This window comes from Falco peregrinus, chromosome 11 (genome assembly GCF_023634155.1).
Source record: "Falco peregrinus isolate bFalPer1 chromosome 11, bFalPer1.pri, whole genome shotgun sequence".
Classification (NCBI taxonomy): Eukaryota; Metazoa; Chordata; class Aves; order Falconiformes; family Falconidae; genus Falco; species Falco peregrinus.
Genome location: NC_073731.1, coordinates 18,571,715 through 18,592,660, shown reverse-complemented (window position 1 = coordinate 18,592,660; position 20,946 = coordinate 18,571,715). Strand labels below are relative to the sequence as shown.

The 20,946-nt window shown below is 42.2% G+C and overlaps 2 protein-coding genes across 5 annotated transcripts in view; one reads left to right on the top strand and one right to left on the bottom strand.

Annotated features, from left to right (window-relative positions):
- ABCG5 (ATP binding cassette subfamily G member 5) overlaps positions 1-1,444 on the bottom strand; it is a 28,391-nt gene extending 26,947 nt beyond the window's left edge. Inside the window, exons 1-2 of one of the 3 annotated variants that reach the window (XM_027788500.2) lie at positions 1,357-1,444; positions 214-335 (exon numbers count right to left, since the gene is read on the bottom strand). In XM_027788500.2, coding sequence (XP_027644301.1) covers positions 214-235 — 22 coding nt within the window. In that variant the 5' untranslated portion in view covers positions 236-335; positions 1,357-1,444. Of the gene's footprint in view, positions 1-213; positions 336-995; positions 1,255-1,356 lie in introns of those variants that run through there. The other 2 variants (XM_027788498.2, XM_027788499.2) reach the window with 2 other exon arrangements.
- Positions 1,445-1,552: 108 nt separating this feature from the next.
- ABCG8 (ATP binding cassette subfamily G member 8) lies at positions 1,553-16,317 on the top strand. 2 transcript variants are annotated; one of them, XR_008749146.1, is made up of 13 exons: positions 1,553-1,637; positions 3,027-3,131; positions 3,884-4,040; positions 6,015-6,253; positions 6,666-6,798; positions 8,463-8,732; positions 10,580-10,745; positions 10,833-10,925; positions 11,822-12,021; positions 12,142-12,218; positions 13,584-13,851; positions 14,426-14,519; positions 15,005-15,122. XR_008749146.1 is itself a non-coding variant. In XM_027788496.2 (13 exons), the coding sequence occupies exons 1-13, from the start codon at positions 1,566-1,568 to the stop codon at positions 15,140-15,142; spliced, it is 2,046 nt and encodes a 681-aa protein (XP_027644297.1). In that variant the 5' UTR covers positions 1,553-1,565; the 3' UTR covers positions 15,143-16,317. The 2 variants fall into 2 exon arrangements, 1 of the variants encoding a protein (XP_027644297.1); XM_027788496.2 differs by having other exon boundaries at positions 14,392-14,519; positions 15,005-16,317.
- Positions 16,318-20,946: the final 4,629 nt, after the last annotated feature.

The following is a 20,946-nucleotide window of genomic DNA, read 5'->3' as shown; positions in this document are numbered from 1 at the left end:
TGAAACATTTTGGTTTAGAAGCAACCTTATCTTTTATTGAAGTTGTAATTGTTAGTTAGATGACAGAAGATTGAACTCTGAAAACCAAGCAAAGGTTAAAATCAGCTGCAATTTCATTATTTAAAACACAGACCTCAGTCACATTCATACCACTGTGGAAGTCACTGGTATTAACTCTGATCTTATGTCTTTTAAAGTATTGGAATAACTTACCAGAATTTCCTAAAATCCCCATAATCTGGCCACTCTCTATGTGAAATGAAACATCCTTAAGTATTTGCCGGGTCCATTTTTTATGATACAAAGAAAAGTTCCACCATGGGCCAACACGCTCTCTTGGAACACAAACATCAAAAAAGATTAAATAGAGAAGACTTAAAACTTTTGTATAGAGCAAGCGAATGGTTTGTAGCGACTTGCATCATGTGGGATGAGAGCCTGCAAAGATTTTAAAATATGGGGCGGGGGGGAGGGGGGGGGGGAAATCAATCAGCCTTCACCCCCTCATCCCTTAGCATAATCTGGAAGATAAAATGAATTCTGAATGGATTTTTCAGAATGACTGCTACGAGGCTTTCGGACTACAACCAAAAGTGGAAACAAACGGACCTTTGCTCGTTGTTGACGTTTGCCAGCCATTAACCCCCCTGACCATTTCCTTAGGGCCTCCCATCGCCCTTCTGGCAGCAGCAAGCGAGGCGGTGGGAAAGGGCACAATCTTTGGGAATCTCCCCTAAAGCATTTCCTTCAGAGATGTGTGAAGAACCGTTGGACCCTCTGAGGGCCAGACTGGCCCCGACCCCCTCAAGCCGTGTACCCTACCCCTGCGGTGGGCAGCCCAGCACCATGAGGCGGGTGGCTTGGCAACGTCCCTCCTGCTTTCCTGGGCTGAAGCCAACCCACAGCCCACTGCCCCGGCCCCTCTGCCCTCGGTCCCTGGGCTCAGAGCAGCTCCTGCCGGGCAGGGCTCACCGCGCCGCCCTCCCCAGCCCTACCTGATGGTGTAGGAGACACCCCGGACACTGATGCTGTCGGGGGGCTGCGCCGCGGCCCTCGCCTGGCCTGCCTGCCCACCGCCGCCGCTGCCCTCCGGGGTGGCAGACACTCTGCCCGCCATCCTCCGGTGCTGGGACCCACAGGCTCCCTCCCTCACGCTGCTGGCCAGGGGCCTGGTGCCGCCACCACCACCATGCCTCCCCCGGCAGCCAGCAGGGCCCGGGTCGGAGCAGGTCGCTGGCCCTGGCACTCACCACCCAGCTGGGCAAGTGCCTAAAAGAAAACAGAGGGACTCCTCTTCCTTTTTTCCCCCCCGAGAACAACTGACAGGCAATTAGCTGAAGCCACTATCTGATGTACCTTTAGCCCGAGCTGTTGCAGTCCCAGAGGAGGGGAGTATTTCCCTGTCCGCGGGGTCACACCAGCTGCAGAGGCACAGCACACCGGGGGAAACGGGGCTGCAGCGAAGGCACCTGGAGGGCCCTGAACTCAAAACCAAGAGGATTCCCGCAGCTTTCAAAGAGCCAAGAGTCAAACCACCGCAGAGAACGAGACCTTGCGCCACCAGCATGAAGGAAGCCACTGAAAACCTCTCTCTGGACGGTGCCGGCTGGAGCCAGGTGGCACACGAGGGCTTGCCGGTGAGTGAGACCTGTGGGGAGCAGGGGGGGACCCGCCGGGCTCAGCCACCCGCAGCCGCAGAGCTGCCCGGAGCTGGCGGAGGAGCTGGTGGAGGCGGGCGACCAGCCTGCCAACTGCGCGTTCGCAGGCAGCGAGCCCTGCTCCTCGTTCCAGCCCTCCTCCCGCTCCGCAATGGGGACCCGAGGCACCCTCACCCCCAGGGACCCTGGTGCCACACAAACTGTGCTCAGATGCCGCGGCAGCGGAGCTGAGGGAGGGCACCCTCAAAGACATGCACGGAGCAGAAAGTCCCTGAGCACTGGGACGGGCTTTCCCAAAATGTGCCTTTGGGCTGTAAAACTGGCTGCCCCTGTTTGCTGCGGAGCACCTGCTTTTTTAAAAATTAAGCTCAAATTAAGCAAGAGCATAGAGTGCTTTGGCAGTGGGGGGAGTTTGGAAGGCTTTAACATGGCTTTTCAGGCTGCTTAGCGTCAAGTTGCTTTCTGGGGTGTATCTAGGCTGAAAAGGTTAATCAGCCTCGTTTGCTGTGAGGGTGGGAGGTGTACACAAGAACTGTGGTCACCATCTGCCAAAGATACCACAGGCATGGGTAGAGTCTGCTACACAGGGAACAGGTACGTTTGCCTTGGCTAGGGTATGAGCCTGACTCGTAGGAAAAGCACAAGGCTGTGTGAGAGATGTGGCTGTCTGGAGTAAAAGCTACAGATGTACGCACAGAATTAAACCCAAAGCCAGAAAGCTGCCTCAACAAAGACTTCGTAATCGCAGCTATATGCAGAAGATTAACCAAGCCAAGTAGAGAGTCTGTTATTTTAACTGGTATCTCAGAACACAAAGTTCCAGTTGACAGCACTGTGAATTTAAAAAAAGAGAAAAAAAGACTGTGCTTGTGGTTGCACACCTACTTGTTCGCAAAGCCTCCAAGTTAACGAGTCCCTGTGGAATTCAATAATGAACTTACTTTCAGTGAACCTTAAGTTTTAGCTGCCATAACTTATAAATTTAAATATGTGCCATTTTGATCCAGTAGACCAACATTGTTGAGACAGTACTTTTTTTCCTCAAAAACAGAAAGAGACCAACCTCTTTCTAGTGGCATGACATGTATCTCCATTTTGAAAGTGATTTCATTTAAACTGAAAGCAAACAGAGCATAGCACAGCATGTTTGGCCCTCGTATATGCTGCTAGAACAAAGTACATTTCACGCTGATTAACAGATAACTCATTTCAACCCTTCAGGCTTTTGCACTACTGTAACTCATCAACAATACTGTTATATCCCATAGAATATCTTTCCCTTTGTGGTTCACCTTTTCTGAACGCAAATTTTAACAGCACTTCAGGTATTGTAATTAACTATGGTAATTAACCTAATAACTTTTCCAGACCAATGCCCAGGATACTATTTTTTGCTCTGAAGAAGATAACAGCCTGTATTTCACATACAGTGGAAAATCAAATGTTCTCGAGGTCAAAGAACTCAACTACCAGGTAAAAGTTGTAATTTATATACCTCCTTCAGCAGGGAGCATACCCAGCAACTCCTGTTTCTATATGCAAGCTATTTTAAAAGCCGAACAAAGCTGAAGTTCACAACCAGAGTTCACACAGTGAAATACACAGTTTTGTGAGCAGAATCATGATTTTGGCTGCAATACTGACAACAGGCTAAGCCTTCCGTTGTAAATATATCTAGTAAAGCTGGGGGATAAGACAGGGAAAGGCATCTGTTTCTAGGCTCTGTTTTTTCTTAGTCTTGAGCCAAATTATTCCTCTGAGAGCTGGGGCAGAGGGACTTTCTGTCCAGCTAGGGATGGTGGGAGCCCTTGCTGACAAGAATGAGTATGTGGAAGGAGACAACGAAAGGATGACTAAGAAGGAGGATTTCAGGGAACCAGTGAAATTTTTCATCTTGCTTTGTGCCACCACGGCATCTGAAGTAGATTTCACAATTTTCAGTTTTGTCTAATTTCAAATTATATTACAAAATTTAAACATTTAAAAACTACAATAGCAATAAATTACTAAAGTAACAGAGGACAGAGATGGCTTTAGTGATTAATAGAAAAAGCAGCAAAGCATGGAAACCATACTTGGCTGCAAAAGAACTTTTTTCCCCATGTATTTCTGGACATTAACAATATTTTAATATATACTCTGCTTCTAACATCATAACTTTGAAGGTATTTATCGCTAAATAGTTTATTCTTTGAATCGAAGGGACTTGTTTCTTTCTTTGTTAGGTTAACACAGCATCCCAGATTCCCTGGTATGAAAACCTTGCGCACATGAAAATGCCCTGGACATGGAAATCAGATCCCCATTCTCATGTGTCAATAATCCAGAATCTGAATTTAAAAGTTCAAAGTGGTCAGATGCTAGCTATTATAGGAAGCACTGGTAAGAACAAAAAAATTTCATTATTTGAGCAACTTTCAGATAAAACATACACAGCCAAGAGCAATAACCTGCAGTCTTTTGAATGGTAAAATCTGGTTAAGAAGCAACTATTGGAAATGTGTCACTTACATACACTCTTTAAAATGTATGAGGAAACAAAGAATGAGACTGGGGAGAAAAAAATAACATTTACTTTCAAAACCAATTTTGTTATGACTGGTACACATTTGGTAGTTGTTTCCTGAGTTGTAGTGGGGTATGGTTATAACTGTGACCTGCAGTCCCAGTTCTGCTGTGCATGAATCAGCTTCATGGCTCAGATTCAAACCAGGCCAATGCAGACCTTATGCAGTAACACAGCAGACAAATGAGGCCAGACCCTGTAAGAAAGTCAGCAGTAACTTGCATAAGCATAACCAGAAATTCCCTTCAGACTGAAACAATTTTAATAGGATAAACCACTGCATTGGGATTTAATTAAAAGAAACTTACGGAGAAGAAGAGATAGTTCCTCTTCTGTTTGGCTTTATGCCAAATGGGTCTCTGCTTTCTTACCTCTCTCTCTTTTTTTTTTTTCTTTTTTTTTTTGGCATTTTCTGGTAGGACTGCATTAATTTTCTCCAGGGTGAGGCTGACTAATGGAGAAAGAGCTTACCCCATGTGGTTAGCTCAGTCTAAGCTCATCTAGGGGGGGGAAGAAGTAGACACATGACCTGTTAAACTGCAGCAAAAAGTACTCATACTTTGGACGTAAACACCCCCATGCTGCGTCCCCACTTACATCAGGTTAGCTCCATGATTCAGTGAAGAAGCTCTCTCTCAAAGGCAAGGCATATTTGCCAAAGAAGTTTTTAACTTTATTTCTACAAAAGACATTTTTTTTCCCCCATTGCCATGGGAATTTTTTCTTAGTGCATATCCTTAATGTAATTGAAGTTGTACCTTAGAAATTCTCTCAATAATAAAAGGAAAATCTTGTGATGAAATAACATATTGAGTTATAGATATAGCACCTTTGTAAGGTAACATACACTGAGCACAAACCCCTTTCAGCAAACTAGTCAAACTATTTCTAAAAGCTGTTTATCATCTTTTTCATCAAATGCCTTAGGAAAATGGATTAAACTGCTGATGGGTTTCACATTGTCAATGGCAATCAATATGTCACTCTTAAATAGAGCAATACGTGGTTTACAGATGGATGGGTTTCTTTTTTAAAATGTATATATTAAGAAACAGGTGTGGAGTTAATCTTTCAACAGGGAGACTAGAAATAAATGACATCTAATCATAATAAGAGAGCTCTGTGTGTTTACATACAGTATCACACAGCAAAAAAGAAAAATTCATTTGCTATTTAATTCCAAAGCAGGTGTTGTTTTCATTGTTTTACTTTTCTTACCTCTGAGTATGAGCCAGCTTTTCCTAATTATTTAAATTACTTTTTTTCTTATTTCAGTCATAATAATTTTTATTTCAGTCATTGTTAAGATTCTTATTGCTTGTATAATCACTCAGCACCTTAGTCACTCAGCTGTTCCAGCTGCTGTTTCTGAATTCACAATTCCCTCTACAAAGCAAGCTCTTGCCGAGCATTTAGGCACCAGCCCTGCAGCCAGCACAGGACACCACCTTCCACCTGTGTTTCCAAAGGGAAAGACAGATAACAGGAGGACAAAGAGATCTCGTTTCTTGAGTTCATGGTGCTATCTGCAATGCTCAACTACCCAATTCTGTTGAGAAATGACAAAGGTTAAAGCCACATATTCCATTCCAGAGGAGATTTCCTGAACATGAGCTTATAGTTGGTGTTTTCTTTCAAGACCATTCTGTCTCTGTGGTTTGGAAAAGGTTCAGGAAGCATTGGGGAAAAGGTGTTAAAGAACAAAAACTTCTATCCTCTGTCTGTAACTAAATCACTTTTCAAAATGATTCCTTGGAAATTAATCTAATTTTCAATTTCAATTTTTCTAGCTGGTGGAAAGACATCCTTGCTTGATGTAATAACCTGCCGGGACCATGGAGGCAAAATCAAGTCCGGTCAAATCAAGATCAATAACAAACCCAGCACTCCCCAGCTTGTTAGGAAATGCATAGCACATGTGCGGCAGGATGACCGACTGCTCCCTCACCTGACTGTCAGAGAAACATTATTGTTCGTTGCCAAACTGCGCCTTCCAAAGTTTTTTTCAGACTCGCAAAGGAAAAAAAGGGTAATTAAGCTGTTGCAAAAAAATAAAGTTGTCAAAAATGTGTCTGACAGGAATTATCCAAGAGATCCTGTGTGTTTGGAGTCAGAACAGCTAATCTGGCATTTTTTAATGTAGATTATGAATTATAACGCTTTTTCTTCTTTCACGACAGAAACCAGCAATTGTTCAAAAGCTCATAAAAAATGACAATCTAGAGAAAGCATGAGAGGCTGAAAGAAGAACTAAATTGCTGATCACTGAGTCTTTTTCAACGTTATCTCTAAAATGAAGATTTGTTTTTAAGTGTCTCATTCAGTTACCACTGATGTATCAGATGAATTTTAACCACATCAATCGTATTTTCAGCTTTATCTATGGATGAATGTGCAAATAAACTCTTGCTTTATCTTTGTTACCCTTCGGATCCCCTCAGGTAGAAGACGTCATAGCAGAACTACGATTGCGTCAGTGTGCAAACACCAGGGTAGGGAACGAGTATCTCCGTGGTGTTTCAGGAGGTGAGAGGCGGAGGGTGAGCATCGGTGTGCAGCTCCTCTGGAACCCAGGTAGGCAAAGCCCTGACACTTTCCTTGTGCCAGCCACAGACCACTGGGGGAAATGGGTCAGTACACGAAGACACGAGCTTTCAGGTAAGATTCATATAGACGGTTGCCCCTGGAGCAGCTCGAGGTGTTCATACTCGGGACACTTAACAGGTTTTGCACCAGTTAGACACAGTAACCACATGCTGGTCCATTTGCTTAAATTGAAATCAGTGCTGATCACAGATAACACTGTAATTATTACAGTAATAATTTCTTAAATGGAGTGCTTCAGCAGCCAACCTACTTTCACTTTTGTCACCTTTGCTAATGAAAGAGCAGTGACAGAGCCAGGCAGAGCCCACCTGGGAGCCTTCACCCATTGCTCTCCAAAACCACCATCACTCAGACCACTGAATGTTGCCTGAAGTCACCCTCACAGCAGTGCTCTGCTTTGTACATATAAGCATGAGGTTTGTTTTTCATCTGACCGCATGCCACAAGTTATTTTGGAAGGCTGCTGGCCTATTATAACATCAAAATTGCTTTCCTCTCCAACACAGCCTGTTTACATGTGAAATTTTAACAGGGAAGGTCATTTCCTTGGCTGTATAGTCAGTTGTGCTCTTGTGCAACTCACTGACATAGCTGGTTCATGCCACAGATGAACTACAAACTTCCATTGTCTGCAGTAGAAGCAAAATGTGAGGCTAGATCCGTAGCTGATTTTGCAGGACCAAATCCCCTATATGCTCTTATATATATCAAAACCACTACTAATCTTGGCTGAGCCGGTTGTTGAGCAAGATTTCGCATCAACTCTTCCACTGGGAAATGGATCTGAGAATTTTTTGTTTGTATGAAGTTATGTTTTTGTAATTATGGGGAAAGCAGAAGTCTTTTTTTGTAAGAAGTGGTGCTCAGGAATAGATGTGCTGGTACTAAAGTGAAAAATAATTAGTTCTAGGAAATATAAGTAAATCTTTATTTACGTTTCAAACGTGTTATGCCTCTCAACACAGAAACCATGTCTGTATACAGACATTACCTTGTGCTGATTGAGGCCACTGAGTTCTATAATAACACAAGCACTGCAAAGTAATAAAACACTTTCGCGTTTATAACAAACAACTGCAAGGCAAACAAAAAAATGCAGACGTGCATATCTCATATATATGTGCAAACAGGTGCAAAATAGAGCACAGGCTGGGAGGAGGAGGAACTATCTAAATCAATACCATGTGAGTATTTACACAGGAACAATGCAAGAGGTTTAAATATCAATCATTTAGATTAAAACATTTTGGTAGGCAGGATACAAATTGAGTACTACTGTATTAATTAATATTCATGTACATGATACTGGTACAGGCAGTGCAAAACTGCAGAGAAGAATGTACATTTAATAAGGAACCTTAATCTGCATCCCAATGAAAAATAAAGAAAATTCTTGTTTCCAGTGGGAGCAAGATAAGGTTTAAAATAATTACTCTTGGTCATCATGTTCAGTAAGATAGTGGAAGCAACTGCCATTGTGGAATACTGTGTGATGCTGGTATGAAATATACTTTGGACTTTAAAAAAAAGCAATATATCAGTGAGATTTCATGCACCAGATATCTCACTTAGAATATATTTTCCAAATCAAACATTCTGCTTTCCGCAGCTAAACTTATTGTCTTTGGCAGGAATACTCATACTTGATGAACCCACATCTGGACTGGACAGTTTTACTGCACATAACCTTGTGATAACGTTATCCAGACTGGCCAGAGGAAACAGATTAGTTCTTCTTTCACTTCATCAGCCCCGGTCAGATATCTTCCAACTGTTTGATTTAGTTCTTCTGATGACTTCTGGAGTCACTGTCTATTGTGGAACAGCTAGAGACATGGTACAATATTTCACAGAACTAGGCTATCCCTGCCCAAGGTACAGCAATCCTGCGGATTTCTATGGTTAGTATCAAGCACTGACATAAAAAAAGGTGCTGGAAATCATTTGCTTTCATAAGTGTATCAGCTAAGATTGATTTTTATTGACCATAACTCTTAGAAATGCCTTATAACTGACTCGAATCAATACTGCAGCAGCTTCAGTTTTTAGTAAGATCCTTATTTGTCAGTACAGGAAACATAACAAAAACAAGAGGTATGAACAAAAATCAAGTTTAAATAATCTTCCTTCTAACCCTGCCAGGTGTAGCAACTCTTCCCCATGTTTAGCAAGCTTATTCCCATATTCTGGCCAGTTGAAACTTTTACCCTCACTGGGAAAGACATGGGTGAACTGATCAATTGTAGCCCATTCTCTGACTTCTGAGTCAAGAAACGTAGGAAGCTAGTTTCCCAGGACAAAGAATAACACACACCTGGAACACTAAACAGGAAAGAGGAGTGCTGCCCAATGGAGCACGTTGGAAAGGAGAAAACCAAAACCAGAACGGCAATTCTTTTATTCCTTTTCTCAAAGAACATTAACTACAAGGTTTCAAATCCATTCTCCTTCTGGTTTTCCCAACATGCAAAGGGAACCTGGCCCTGTTAAACTAATGACAGTAGTCTCTTGCCACAGAGACTGGTTCACGTCCAGCCCTTAGGTCTTTGCACTCAAGTTGGCTAGGAAACCTTGTACAGACACCAACCTCAGTGCTCTGGAGTAACCTCTTTGGCTGCACCTATGTGGCAAGCAGTGTCAGCTCATATCAGCTGTGCAGAGATAAACAGAAGTTAACCTCAGTGTCAAGCCCTGCAAAAAGACCTTTGTCACCACCACGGTTCAGAGCAGTCCTCAGCCAAGTGCAGCCTTGAGGAAGGCTTGCAGCACCCCAGTAAGGGAATGGAGAATATGAGGCAGTTCTGGGGAAACTTGTAGCTACAGCCTGTGGTTACAGAGACAAACCCCTAGGACATGAAGATGGGGAGGAATGAGAAAGGGAGGTCATTCAGCAGTATGCATGGAGTCAGTACCCACAGGAAGAGAAGAGAAATATGGGAGCAAGAAGGTGGAAGTGGTAGAGGACGCCACAGCAAGAAGCAGCACCTGATGGAAACACACCAATGCTGGCTGTGTGTCTGACAGAGAAACAGGAGAGCGTGGCAGAAGGGAAGAGGTAGCACAGATTGCAACTCATTTCTCATGAGTCCTGCTGAGTGGCTGAACAGAGGTGATCAGCCCAATGTAAGGAGTTATGAAATGTGCAGCGGTAGTTCTCTCAGAAAGCATCTGCAAAATGTCAGGTACTGTCACTCTACGCTGAAGGTCAGCATTGGAAAATACTATTTTTGTTTTGATTTTTAAAAAAAGTTCATTTTGTGAAGTACATAAAATAATGCTAAGTCAATTATTGTTGTTGCTACTATGTTGCCCTTAGATAATATTATTGTTGGGCTTTCTCAGTATCAGGTAAAGTTTATGGCACTTCTGTAAGATACAAAAGAAGATGGTAACTACCATTTTGCAGATGGAGAAAAAACCCATATGATTTAAGTTAAAGTCACAAAACAGATTGTAAATGCCTACATGCCAGGAAGGGAATTCAAAGTGTTTATTGTCAGCACCCCTCCCAAGCCAATATTAAATTTAGATAAATTGGAAATAGTGTTTTACAATACTATAATAAGCACTGACGAAATCTCTCAGTGATTCATTGAATGACTAGGTAAGAAACATCTCCCAAGACAAAATACACATTAACAATCTGTTCTTCACTAATGACCTAAAGTAACCTCTGATTCTAAATGCTCTGATTCACAAAGTTCTCACATCTGTAGCATGTGGCCTCATGTCAAATAATGTCTTACAGTTGACTTGACCACTATCGATAAACAGACTGCAGAAAAGGAGATGGAAAGCCAAGAAAGAGCAAATACTCTTGCCAACTTGTTCCTAGAAAAAGTCAAAGATTTTGATGATTTCTTATGGAAAGTTACTGAAGGAGACAATGTTGCAACTAGATTCAGCAAAGAAAGGTAAAGAAAAGCGCCACACAGCAGATCTGGAATAACCGCTACAGCCTGTGCTGATTTCAGAGTTTTTTTCTGTTTTCTTTTGGGCAGGTCCCATTTAAATTCAGAAGAGGCCATCAACATGCCTCACCATTCAAGTGATCAGTTACCAGGAGTCTTAAAGCAGTTCACTATATTATTAAGGTAACCTTATTTTTAACATAAACAGTTATGTAGCATGCCCATTTGTATTTTAAAGCATAAGAAAAAAGCACAAAATGAGAACTGACTGCATGCTGAAAGTGCAGAGCTAGTTTCAGGCCTGAGCAAGCCGTAGATCGGAGATGGGGCTGTACCAGCTCACCCCAGCCCCCTGAGCAGGACAGCAGCCAGCCAGATGTACAGCCCCACCTTCCTGCCCCAGGGCTCCTTCCAGACACAGTCAGCTCCAGCTCGCATCACTGGGAGCTCGTGGCTTTCAGGAGCAGCAGAAGCCTCCAGAATCAGGAACACATGTCACAGATTTGGGTACTGCCATTCCGATACCCACACTGAAGTGAAGCGTGGTGATTCAACCCTCAGCAAGCCCAGGCAGCCGCCCGGTAGGTTCAGGCATTGCCATCTTCACACCTCTGCCTCACATTTGAAGCCAGGAGGCTTCACTGATTATGGCCAGCATAAATGAGTATTGCAGTTGGGTCTCACGCATGTGTACTCAAAAGAAACACGATCAACTAGTTTAATACATGTAGAACACCCCTACTGGTATCAGCTGTTGTTAGTGTACGCTACAGGTCCTTACCAGAGAGACTTCTGTTACTGATGTAATTGCTTCTGTGTCTCTGAAATCAAACTGTCCCACCCCTGCTGCCTTTCTTCAAGCTTTCAGCATTTCAGACCTGAAATACTAGGCGGCTACAGATGCTCAATAGCTTCGATTAGGCAAAATCCTTTACAGAAACAGACAGCCCACCTCCCGTCCTACTTAAAGTCAGCAAGTTCCACAAACTGATTTTAGCAGAGCATTTGGGACAACGCATCTGAATATTACCAGCATTAGTAAGTACTGTACCTTATGGTCAATGTCGCTGTTTTCCTAGTCGTCAAGTTTCCAATGACTTCAGAGATCTTTCAACGTTATTAATCCATGGATTTGAGGCCCTTCTCATGTCATTATTAATCGGATTTTTGTACTATGGCCATGAGAAAACCAGACTCTCTATTCGTGACACAACAGCCCTGTTGTACATGATAGGTGCACTAATCCCATTCACAGTGATTTTGGATGTTATTGCCAAATGTAAGTGTCAGTTTTCTTGTAAATGTTACAAGCAATCAAAATCAGAAAATTCCTAAATCAGTGAAAAAATTATTAATGCAACCCTAGGACGAAACAAACCTGTTTCTTCGCACCCTGCAGGTCATTCAGAGAGAGCTATGCTTTATCATGACTTGGAAGGTGGAATGTACTCTGTTAGCCCGTACTTCTTTGCTAAGGTAATTGGTTTTGTTGCCAGGGAATACCAACAGCTGGCTTTAACGTTATAAAACACAAACAAACCAAAGCCTTGTTGTAAAAACGTTCACATTCGTATCAGACTTTGTTCTTTTGTGTCTGCCAGCTAAGGCTATCATTCTTGCTTTCTTGGCATTAATGGATTAAACCTCACACTACTTTAGCTCCATTGCCATGAGCCATGGCTGACACCCCACCCCAGGAAAGCCAAAGAAGAATCTTTCACTGGGTTGTTTGGCCAAAATTTGAGAAATCTCAACTCAAATTTGAGGGTTTCGAAAGTTTTACATGCATATTTCATTCACTGAAGCATCTTTGAAAGTTTGATTACATCTTGATCTTTAAAGCAAAATACTCATATTAAAATACTAAAGCAAAGGTAAAACAGAAATAATAAAATGCTAACTGTGACATTTCCAGTAGTTGTTTAGGCCTGTACTGGTCAGAGACAAACAATTGTATTAAATGCATAAAAAGCCAGAGTTTCTGGAAATAAATGTAGGACTTTGAAAAAATTACATTCTCTTTTTTTGAAAAGGTTTAGAATAATCCCTTCTTTGTGATGTTGCCACTGTTAGATGAGTTCTGCCTGCCATGGCATCTGTAATTTAGGTTTCCATTTCTGCACAAGATTTTAAATGCTTATTAGTGGTTGCCAGAGAAAAATATTCTTTGCCTTGTGTCACAAAACTTGCACGTTATTCATAGAGAAATCGATGTAATTTGTTACAGCCTTAGTGGTAGAGGATAGTAGCAACCTCTTTGGGGAAAATAATACTCTCTATAGGTATCTTTAGATATTTGAGAAAATCCTAAGCATGTTTTAGTTTTACAATGACTTAAATAGTTACTAACCCGACTGCCCTTGGGACAAAGTGGGGAAGTGACCAATGGCCAAAATTGTCTCAAATTTGATCTCACACTAGGTTCAACCAAGTTTGGACAAAACATGCAGTTGCCATGAGTCAGTAACTGTATCACTGCTATCAAGCACACCAGTTCTGAGGAAAAGTGAAGAAAATTCTTAGAAGCTACCAAAACTGTAACAAAACAAGACATCTCACCTGTAACAAGAATCCTCTCAAATTAACAATTAGTCATAGGAATTGTCACCACTGGAGAAAAAACTAGTGAGGATTTCGATTTCTGTTGTGAATTGGTTTCCACTGACAACACCTGACAGGGAGATGATTGCATTCTAAAGAAGCATCTCCTGTAGTTTCCATAAACAGTCCATAAGTCCATTAAGCTGTATCTCAGGTGGTTTTGTAATTATTATTCAACTTACTTCCTTCCTTCTCTTTTTTTTTTTTTTCCCGTTCTGTTTGTTTTTTCTTCCTGAACAGATTTTAGGGGAGCTCCCAGAACACTGTGCTTTTGTTATAATTTATGGGTTTCCTATCTACTGGCTAGCAAACCTTGTTCCTGAACCAGAACATTTTCTGCTGAACTTACTCTCGGTGTGGCTGGCTGTGTACAGTGCCCGCGCGATGGCACTTTGGGTGGCAGCACTGCTGCCAACATTACAGCTCTCAGCCTTCTTTGGCAACGTCCTTTTCACATCATTCTACCTGAGCGGTGGTTTTGTGATAAGCCTGGAAAGCCTCTGGACAGGTGAGACAAATGTCCCACCATCCCTCTGAACTGAAACATCGATGGCTTTCATCAGCAACCGGTGGTTGTGAGGCTGAGCATGTCCTGTACGGGAAAACTCAGCTTGATTCCTACCTTTGCGATTACCTTTTGGGTGGTGATGGTGGAGTCAGAGCGTTCCTTTCCCATCAGTTTCTCCATCTGAGAATGAGGTAACAAGAAGTTTGGTCAAAAAAGCACTAGTGAAAGGCTCGATTCTTACATGGTTGCTAAAATTTTCAACAAAGATAACTATATTCAGTAGATCAAGACTGAGTTCAGTGAGAGTTGACACTGGGAGTTTGAAAGGTACAGATACTAGCGCTCTCCTAATTTTTGATCTCCATGTAACAATATAAAGTATATCTTGCCCAATAATGAACTGTTATATATTTTTAGTCTCTGGTTGTCAAGAAATTAGACAAACCTGCTGTGTTTGGCAGCAACACAGCAGTTTTTGAGGTCTCAAGTCTTGTGTATGTGTATCAATGTCTGTCTGTCTTTCTGCCATTTTTTCCCCAGTTCCATTTTGGGTTTCCAAAATCTCTTTTCTCAGATGGAATTTTCAAAGCATGATGCAAATCCAGTTCAATGACTTCACATATGAAATGACTGTTGGAAATACTACTTTTCAAATACCAGGGGAACTTGTAAGTCACTAATAAAAATTCTTACAAACATTTGATAACCAATTAGAGCGCTAGTTATATGCCTGTAGATTTAGGTAGATGTTGTAGGCCTCAAATTTAGCAACCAATACGTGACATCATGTTACACTCTGTATATTTTACATTTGTCCCTATAGCAGTTACTCCTGTTATGCCTTTATTTTTAGTGGAAAGAAAAAAAAAAAAAAAGAAAAGAATAAAGGGCAACCATTTTCTACACAAGCCCCAGCTACAGTTGTTCAGAAGCTGAACCGAATTCCTCTGAAATACTGCAGCCACTAGACACGGCATCGCTGTCGCCAGCTATCGAACCACTCTGAAAGCAAGAAACCCAGTAAACGCAGTAAAAAAAAGAAACGCAGCTGGAAACCCAGTAGCAGGGGCCAGGGGAGCTCACACGTGAAACACACTTCACAGATGCAGCAGGATACTTTTGGGTCCATTTTTTGCATTTTCTGCGGTTACAGGTCACCGAGGCTCTGGACCTGAACTCCCACCCTCTCTACGTCAGCTACCTGGTCCTCGCTGGCATCGTTTGCAGCTTCCTGCTTCTGTACTACTTATCTCTGAGATTCATCAAGCAGAAATCAAGCCAAGACTGGTAACAGCAGACCAGGCAGAGGGGGCAGCAGGTTGCGGCGGCCCCCGGCAGCCCCCAGGGACACCCCCCGGGTGCTTCTGTCCCCCGGCAGGCGGGCGGGGCGCAGGCGGGCGGCCGCCACAGGGTGGCAGCAGAACTCCAGCACTGGGACTGACTGCAGCCCTGGGGGGGGGGGAGGTTTGGGGGGCTGGTTGGTTGGTTGGACACTGGGATTTTACAGGTGACAAGACACTTATGAGTTCTTCACACCCTGAAACATTCTGAGATTTGGGCCACCGATTTGTAAGGACCCAGCCCACACTGTAGGAGCTGATGTTTTCGCCTGGCACGTTCGAACACAGGGCGATCACATACCGAATTCGGAGCAGGGCTGGCACGCACAGAACGCTACTTTCCGTCGCATGTATAACATGCAGCACTCGTAAGAACAGTGTAGAGGAAAGCAGCACTGAAGGTTTCACTGATGCGCCAGGACAACACACAAAGATGGAAAACCCAACTGTTAACTATTCTGTGTCATTTCTAATTGCTTATCTGTTTAAAGCTCTGCCTTTGTGTTCCAGTTAGATGCTGTTCATGCCCTAAACGGGTATTTACTCACCAGGTAATAAAGAAAAACATCGCACCTTCTTGGATTTATTTTTAAAGTATAACTAGAATAGTATCAGAAAACAGTTTCAGTTGGAAGGGACCTTTAAAGGTCGTCTAATCCATAATCACGTATTTCTCCGTGGCAATACAAATCACAGCAACGAGCCAAGTTTGGTTCCTAAGATTCTCAGGTAGAAGATACCAAACAGACCCTTTGATAATTAAAAATCTAATGATGCAATCTGTGAAAAGCTTGTAATTGTGCACCTAGTTATGCTCAGCCATAAGACACAAATGCCTAGAAAACGAGTAACAGTAAATGAATGGCTGTTAATTCACACACAGACATGGTAAGTGCATGTGCAAATTAGGTGTACAGGCATTGTGAGCATAGGATTAGCTTGCTTCATTTTAACTGTTTGGATGCGTACCTCTGTGCTTATACCCACAGACCCAAAGTACATCAGAGTCTACTTACATGTTGCATGCAGTGGAAAAATCCTAGTGTAATCGGCTATAATGCCCCAGATACTGTTATGTAAATCCCTCTTCCTTTATTATTATTTTTAATAAATAAGCATGAAAGTACATCAATGTTTTATTATTCTATCTGGCAATTGAGACTGCCACATTACTTTCCGCAATTGCCATGTGGTAAATAAATTCCCAGGAAGACCCTAGTCTGAAGATGTTAAGCCAGTCTGATAAAATAACAGCTTCAGCCCCAGGCAGCAGAAGGAATCCAAAACACTCCAAGGTTCTTCTGAGGTGAATTCTACAATTTCGTTCTGGTTCTGCTGCATTTGATTTTGAAGAAAAAAAAACCCCACTTGATCTGATCCTAGTGCCATTTTGAAATGATCAGATTTTCATTGCCTTTTAATGGCAAAACCAATTCTTTCAGTCCAATTCAGCATCATTAAACTGTCAGAACAGCAGCTTCCTGTTTGAGTCTTAATTATTCCTTTTTATTATATTTAAGACACTTAATTTTTTTAAAGTGGTTTACTCTTCTTTGTAATGATCTGTTGTGATTAGAATCTCTTTTATATCACGCTGAAGTTTTAAGGGTATATATTGGTACTTCTAGTCTAAACCTCTATTTTCAAGGTATTTAGAGGATTAAATTCTAGGCTGACTCTCTGTTGTGAATTCACTTTGATGTTTAATAAAAAAAGGAAGAGACACAATGGGAGAAATTAAAAGACATAAGGGACAGCTCTGAATTTTAGGGGCATATTGTCACGCACAAAAATCTTCAGGCATCTAGATAAGAATATACCATAGCCTTAACTTTGAATTTCCTTCCTTTTGTGAAATTAGTCAGGCTGCTGACATTACTTAAACAGCCTTTTTCAATTTAAAATTCCACCCTCTTAACATTATGCAGCAGGACCAAACGGTGTGAGTGTTTCAGAGGTGGTGTTATGACAAGGGTAGATGTATACATAATGGGGACTTGAGCGGTGAGCCTAGGAACAGCCATCGTATGGAGTGTAGGAAGAGCTATCATAGGATGTGGCCGGGCCTGTGTTTACACAGAAAAAGCTCATATTCTATATACTACAATTACATTAGCACGCTGCCTATGATCATATCTTGTTTCCTTGATGCCTAGAGATGGGGAATATAGGCTGTGATTATTGTTACAGGCTTTAGCAATAAGAAGATAGGAGCCTTGAAATACCAGCAATTAGCGTTCATGCCTAACAATAGCATGCCGTGGGGCTGTGTACAGAGAAGAGCACAGGGAAGAGTGGGTGGATGACACACAACCTGCCCCACTTGCACTACCAGGAGTTGAAAAATAGTACAAGTTTAGGGGGGGATTATGTACCTCTCAGCCAGCGAAGGTCATGTCCTGTATGTTCTGGCCTCTGCCTTCGTGTCCTGCTTCATGTTAGTTTGGCACAGAAAAGGTTTCACACTTCCACAGCGGAGCTGCTGCTGCAAAATCAAGGGGTTAGTGACGGAACAGAAATCTTCCCGTGAGTTCTAATCAAGGCTAGATGTCATCATTTCATTTCAGCACAGCTTTGCTTTCCAAGTTTCAGAGTAGCTGTTCCCTTCCCTCGCACTCCCCAGTGTCGGCAGCAGCTCGGTGTGCCCTCCTGCCTGCGCTCCCCGTATCAGGGCAACCGAGGTTATCGCAGGCCACAACAATCTCAACAGGGAAACTAAAGATCATAAGCAAGACACTGCGCAAAACACGTCGTACCGGACATTCCCACGCACGACAACGTTTAGTTTGTTACGGATTTAAGCGCTGTGGTAAGGCAGATCTACCACTGCCCGACAGCGCCGCTGTCCTGAGGATTTACCCACTGCTGTCTTTGCTCTCCTGCATCCTCCCTGGACAGGTTCAGAAAAGATCTCGTCAGCTGTAAGCCACGATCCCTGCGACTGCAGGCAACCAAGTCACTACTTCAAAGCCAGTTTTGCATGAGCACCGCGTCTCACTGGTTGCAGAGCCTCCACGCTGTTTCGCCCAGCTGCCGCATGAACTGCCCATTGCACGAGCTCCCTGCAACAGGCCTCGGGGTTTCTGTCTGCAGACACATTGTGTTTGGGAATGGGAACATCAAATAGAAGCAACAACTATTTGTAAGGAAAATTCACCAAACTCAGAATCAGAAAAATCTGCGTTGGTGACATGGATACTATGAAGGACAAGACGACTGTGTGTTGTTTCACCTCTGTGTACTAGAGGTGGTATCTTACCTGTAAAGAAACAGGCAAGAAGAATTTATGTTTATTAAAGTATTTAATACAGGGAAAGCTGCAAAGTTCTCCCCCAGCCTCTACTCCAAGTTTATGCAGTCTCTCCACTCGGCAAAAGGGACAAATTTTTTTAGCACTGGAAAATGGATTCTAGAAACGCTGCTTTGCATATTGGCTCAGCAGTAGTGGCAGTCCTCCAAAATACTTTTAACTCGTCGTTTGGAAAGGACTAGCTTTCACTACAACTAAGCTAAATTAATAAGTAGCTGTTGGAAGTTTCATCCGATATTTGTTCATTGCAAAATGCATTCAAAAGTGCTAAATAAGTAACAAGTATCAATACCCATCCCTTTTATTTAACAGAAATCCATGAAATTCCTTAAAAAAACATAAAAATCACAGACAATATGCTACACAAGGAGACTCAATGGGTAAGAAATTGCGGGTGTTGGTATGTCCACTTGTACCAGAAATAACAAACCTTTCAGGTTTTAGCCACAATGATTAATTTTAATGGCAGTAGACAAGAAACAGTGTACATAGAGCTCTGTGACACACTGCTAGGTTTTTTTTTTATACACTGAGAGCCAAGACAAGCCCTTCATATGTTAGCAGCTATTAATTAAGGCAACAATGTTTAAGCAGTGGGTTGAGGTAATTTTAAAACCGCTTAACCCTTTTAAGAACTGACAAGCTTTAAAAAGCATATATATGTGCATGTGTTCCTATTAATATGCGTATGTAGAGATATCTGCATGAATAGATTACTTACATATGTATATACACACACATCTAATGCCTATGATAGCACATAATTTTTTCCAGAGAATATTTAAAAAGCAATTCAGATCCACAATTTATAAAAAGTGATGTTGCTAATTTATATAACTAATTATAAAACTGTTTGTTGATGTTTATTTTGTCATTAAATCAAACTTTCGGTTATTTTGAATTGCAAATTTTGTTGGCATTATTTTGCTTTCATGGACACAATTAGATACTTTTAATGCTTCCAGTGCTAAGAAACTGCAACAAACCATCACATCACGGCTCCAGAACCAGCACCTCCTACAAACAACACATTTGGATCTTTTGGTCCTTTGAAAGCATTTGATCAGATTTTGCTAAGATTCCTAGTGTATCTCAGTACTGTTTCTGCCTCACCTCACTGTTTCATGTTTAACAAGTGGGTTTAGAAGCATAAATGTTAAACTACTGGCCAGAACCCATACGGTGAGTCAACTAAGAATGCCACTTGTTTCAAAAATAATTTCTATTTTGTACACAAGCAAATTAGCCCACAAGACAGTCATCTACTACTTCAGTACTGCATTTTCAAGCAAATGCACAGCACTTGGAAATCTATGGACACTGACAAATAGTCAAAAGCAAAATGCACAGAGCACGTAATTTTCAATAAATTCCCAGTGTCTTACAACAATATACAACATTACTAGTTAGCAGTAAACATCATCATTCTTCAATACAGTACCTTTGGTCACTTTCACTTACTGGGGGCTGAGGGAAGAGTTCAGAAAAGAACAGAAACATTTTTTTAATAAAAAAGACTTAATGTTTCACCAAGAAAGTCACAAGAAAAAAATAAAAGGTAGCCCCACCACTATGCCCATCTAGTCTCCACCAGCAGCTCCTCCCTGACACAAGTGATCTTCCTTCTCATGATTGAAATCACAACACTGAGTGCCCTGAAAGAACGGAGTACTATATTAATGCCTGCTTTACAAAAACCAACCCAAATCTTCTACTACTCCTAGTTAAGAACAGCTGATCAACTTGCAGCAGTGCTTCAACTAATTGTAGAAAGGCACAAAGCCAAAAAATGGAGTTCCAAACCAGGCAACAGCAAAGTGTGCTACACAAACTGAAAACTTTTTGAAGAGTCATCCATGTGCTGCCCTGGTTAGCTGCTCCCAGGTGCAGGATATTTACTCACATGAGGCAGCTGCTGCATTTCCAGGTGGGTAAGTCAGAGGGCAAGCCTGTGGTAGCCATCACCCCAAGAGACTGATCTCAGCTGAGAAAGGCACAGCACCCAACAATTGTTTCCCCTCTTTTAGCACCCCCTTAATACAATCAATTGAAGAAACTTTTTGGCTTCCCATTCCTAGCAATAGGGGTACGTGTCGCCACCCCCCATGGAGCCGCAGGGGCATTTTCAGGCCAGTGGGAACAGTCAAAGTGCCATCCCTGTCCCACCAGTCCTGCAGAACTTCTGTGGTCAGTGGCTCTGGGCGCTCACATCACATGCTGTACCTGCTTCCCTGTCTTCCTCCTGTACTGTACCCACAACTCGTACTAGTGTGAGTTCATGTGAAAAATCATGTGAAAAATCATGTGAAAAATCATGTGAAAAATCATGTGAAAAATCATGTGAAAAATCATGTGAAAAATCATGTGAAAAATCATGTGAAAAATCATGTGAAAAATCATGTGAAAGTGTTTTGGCCAGGAATTATTGTTACCTAGAAAAGCATG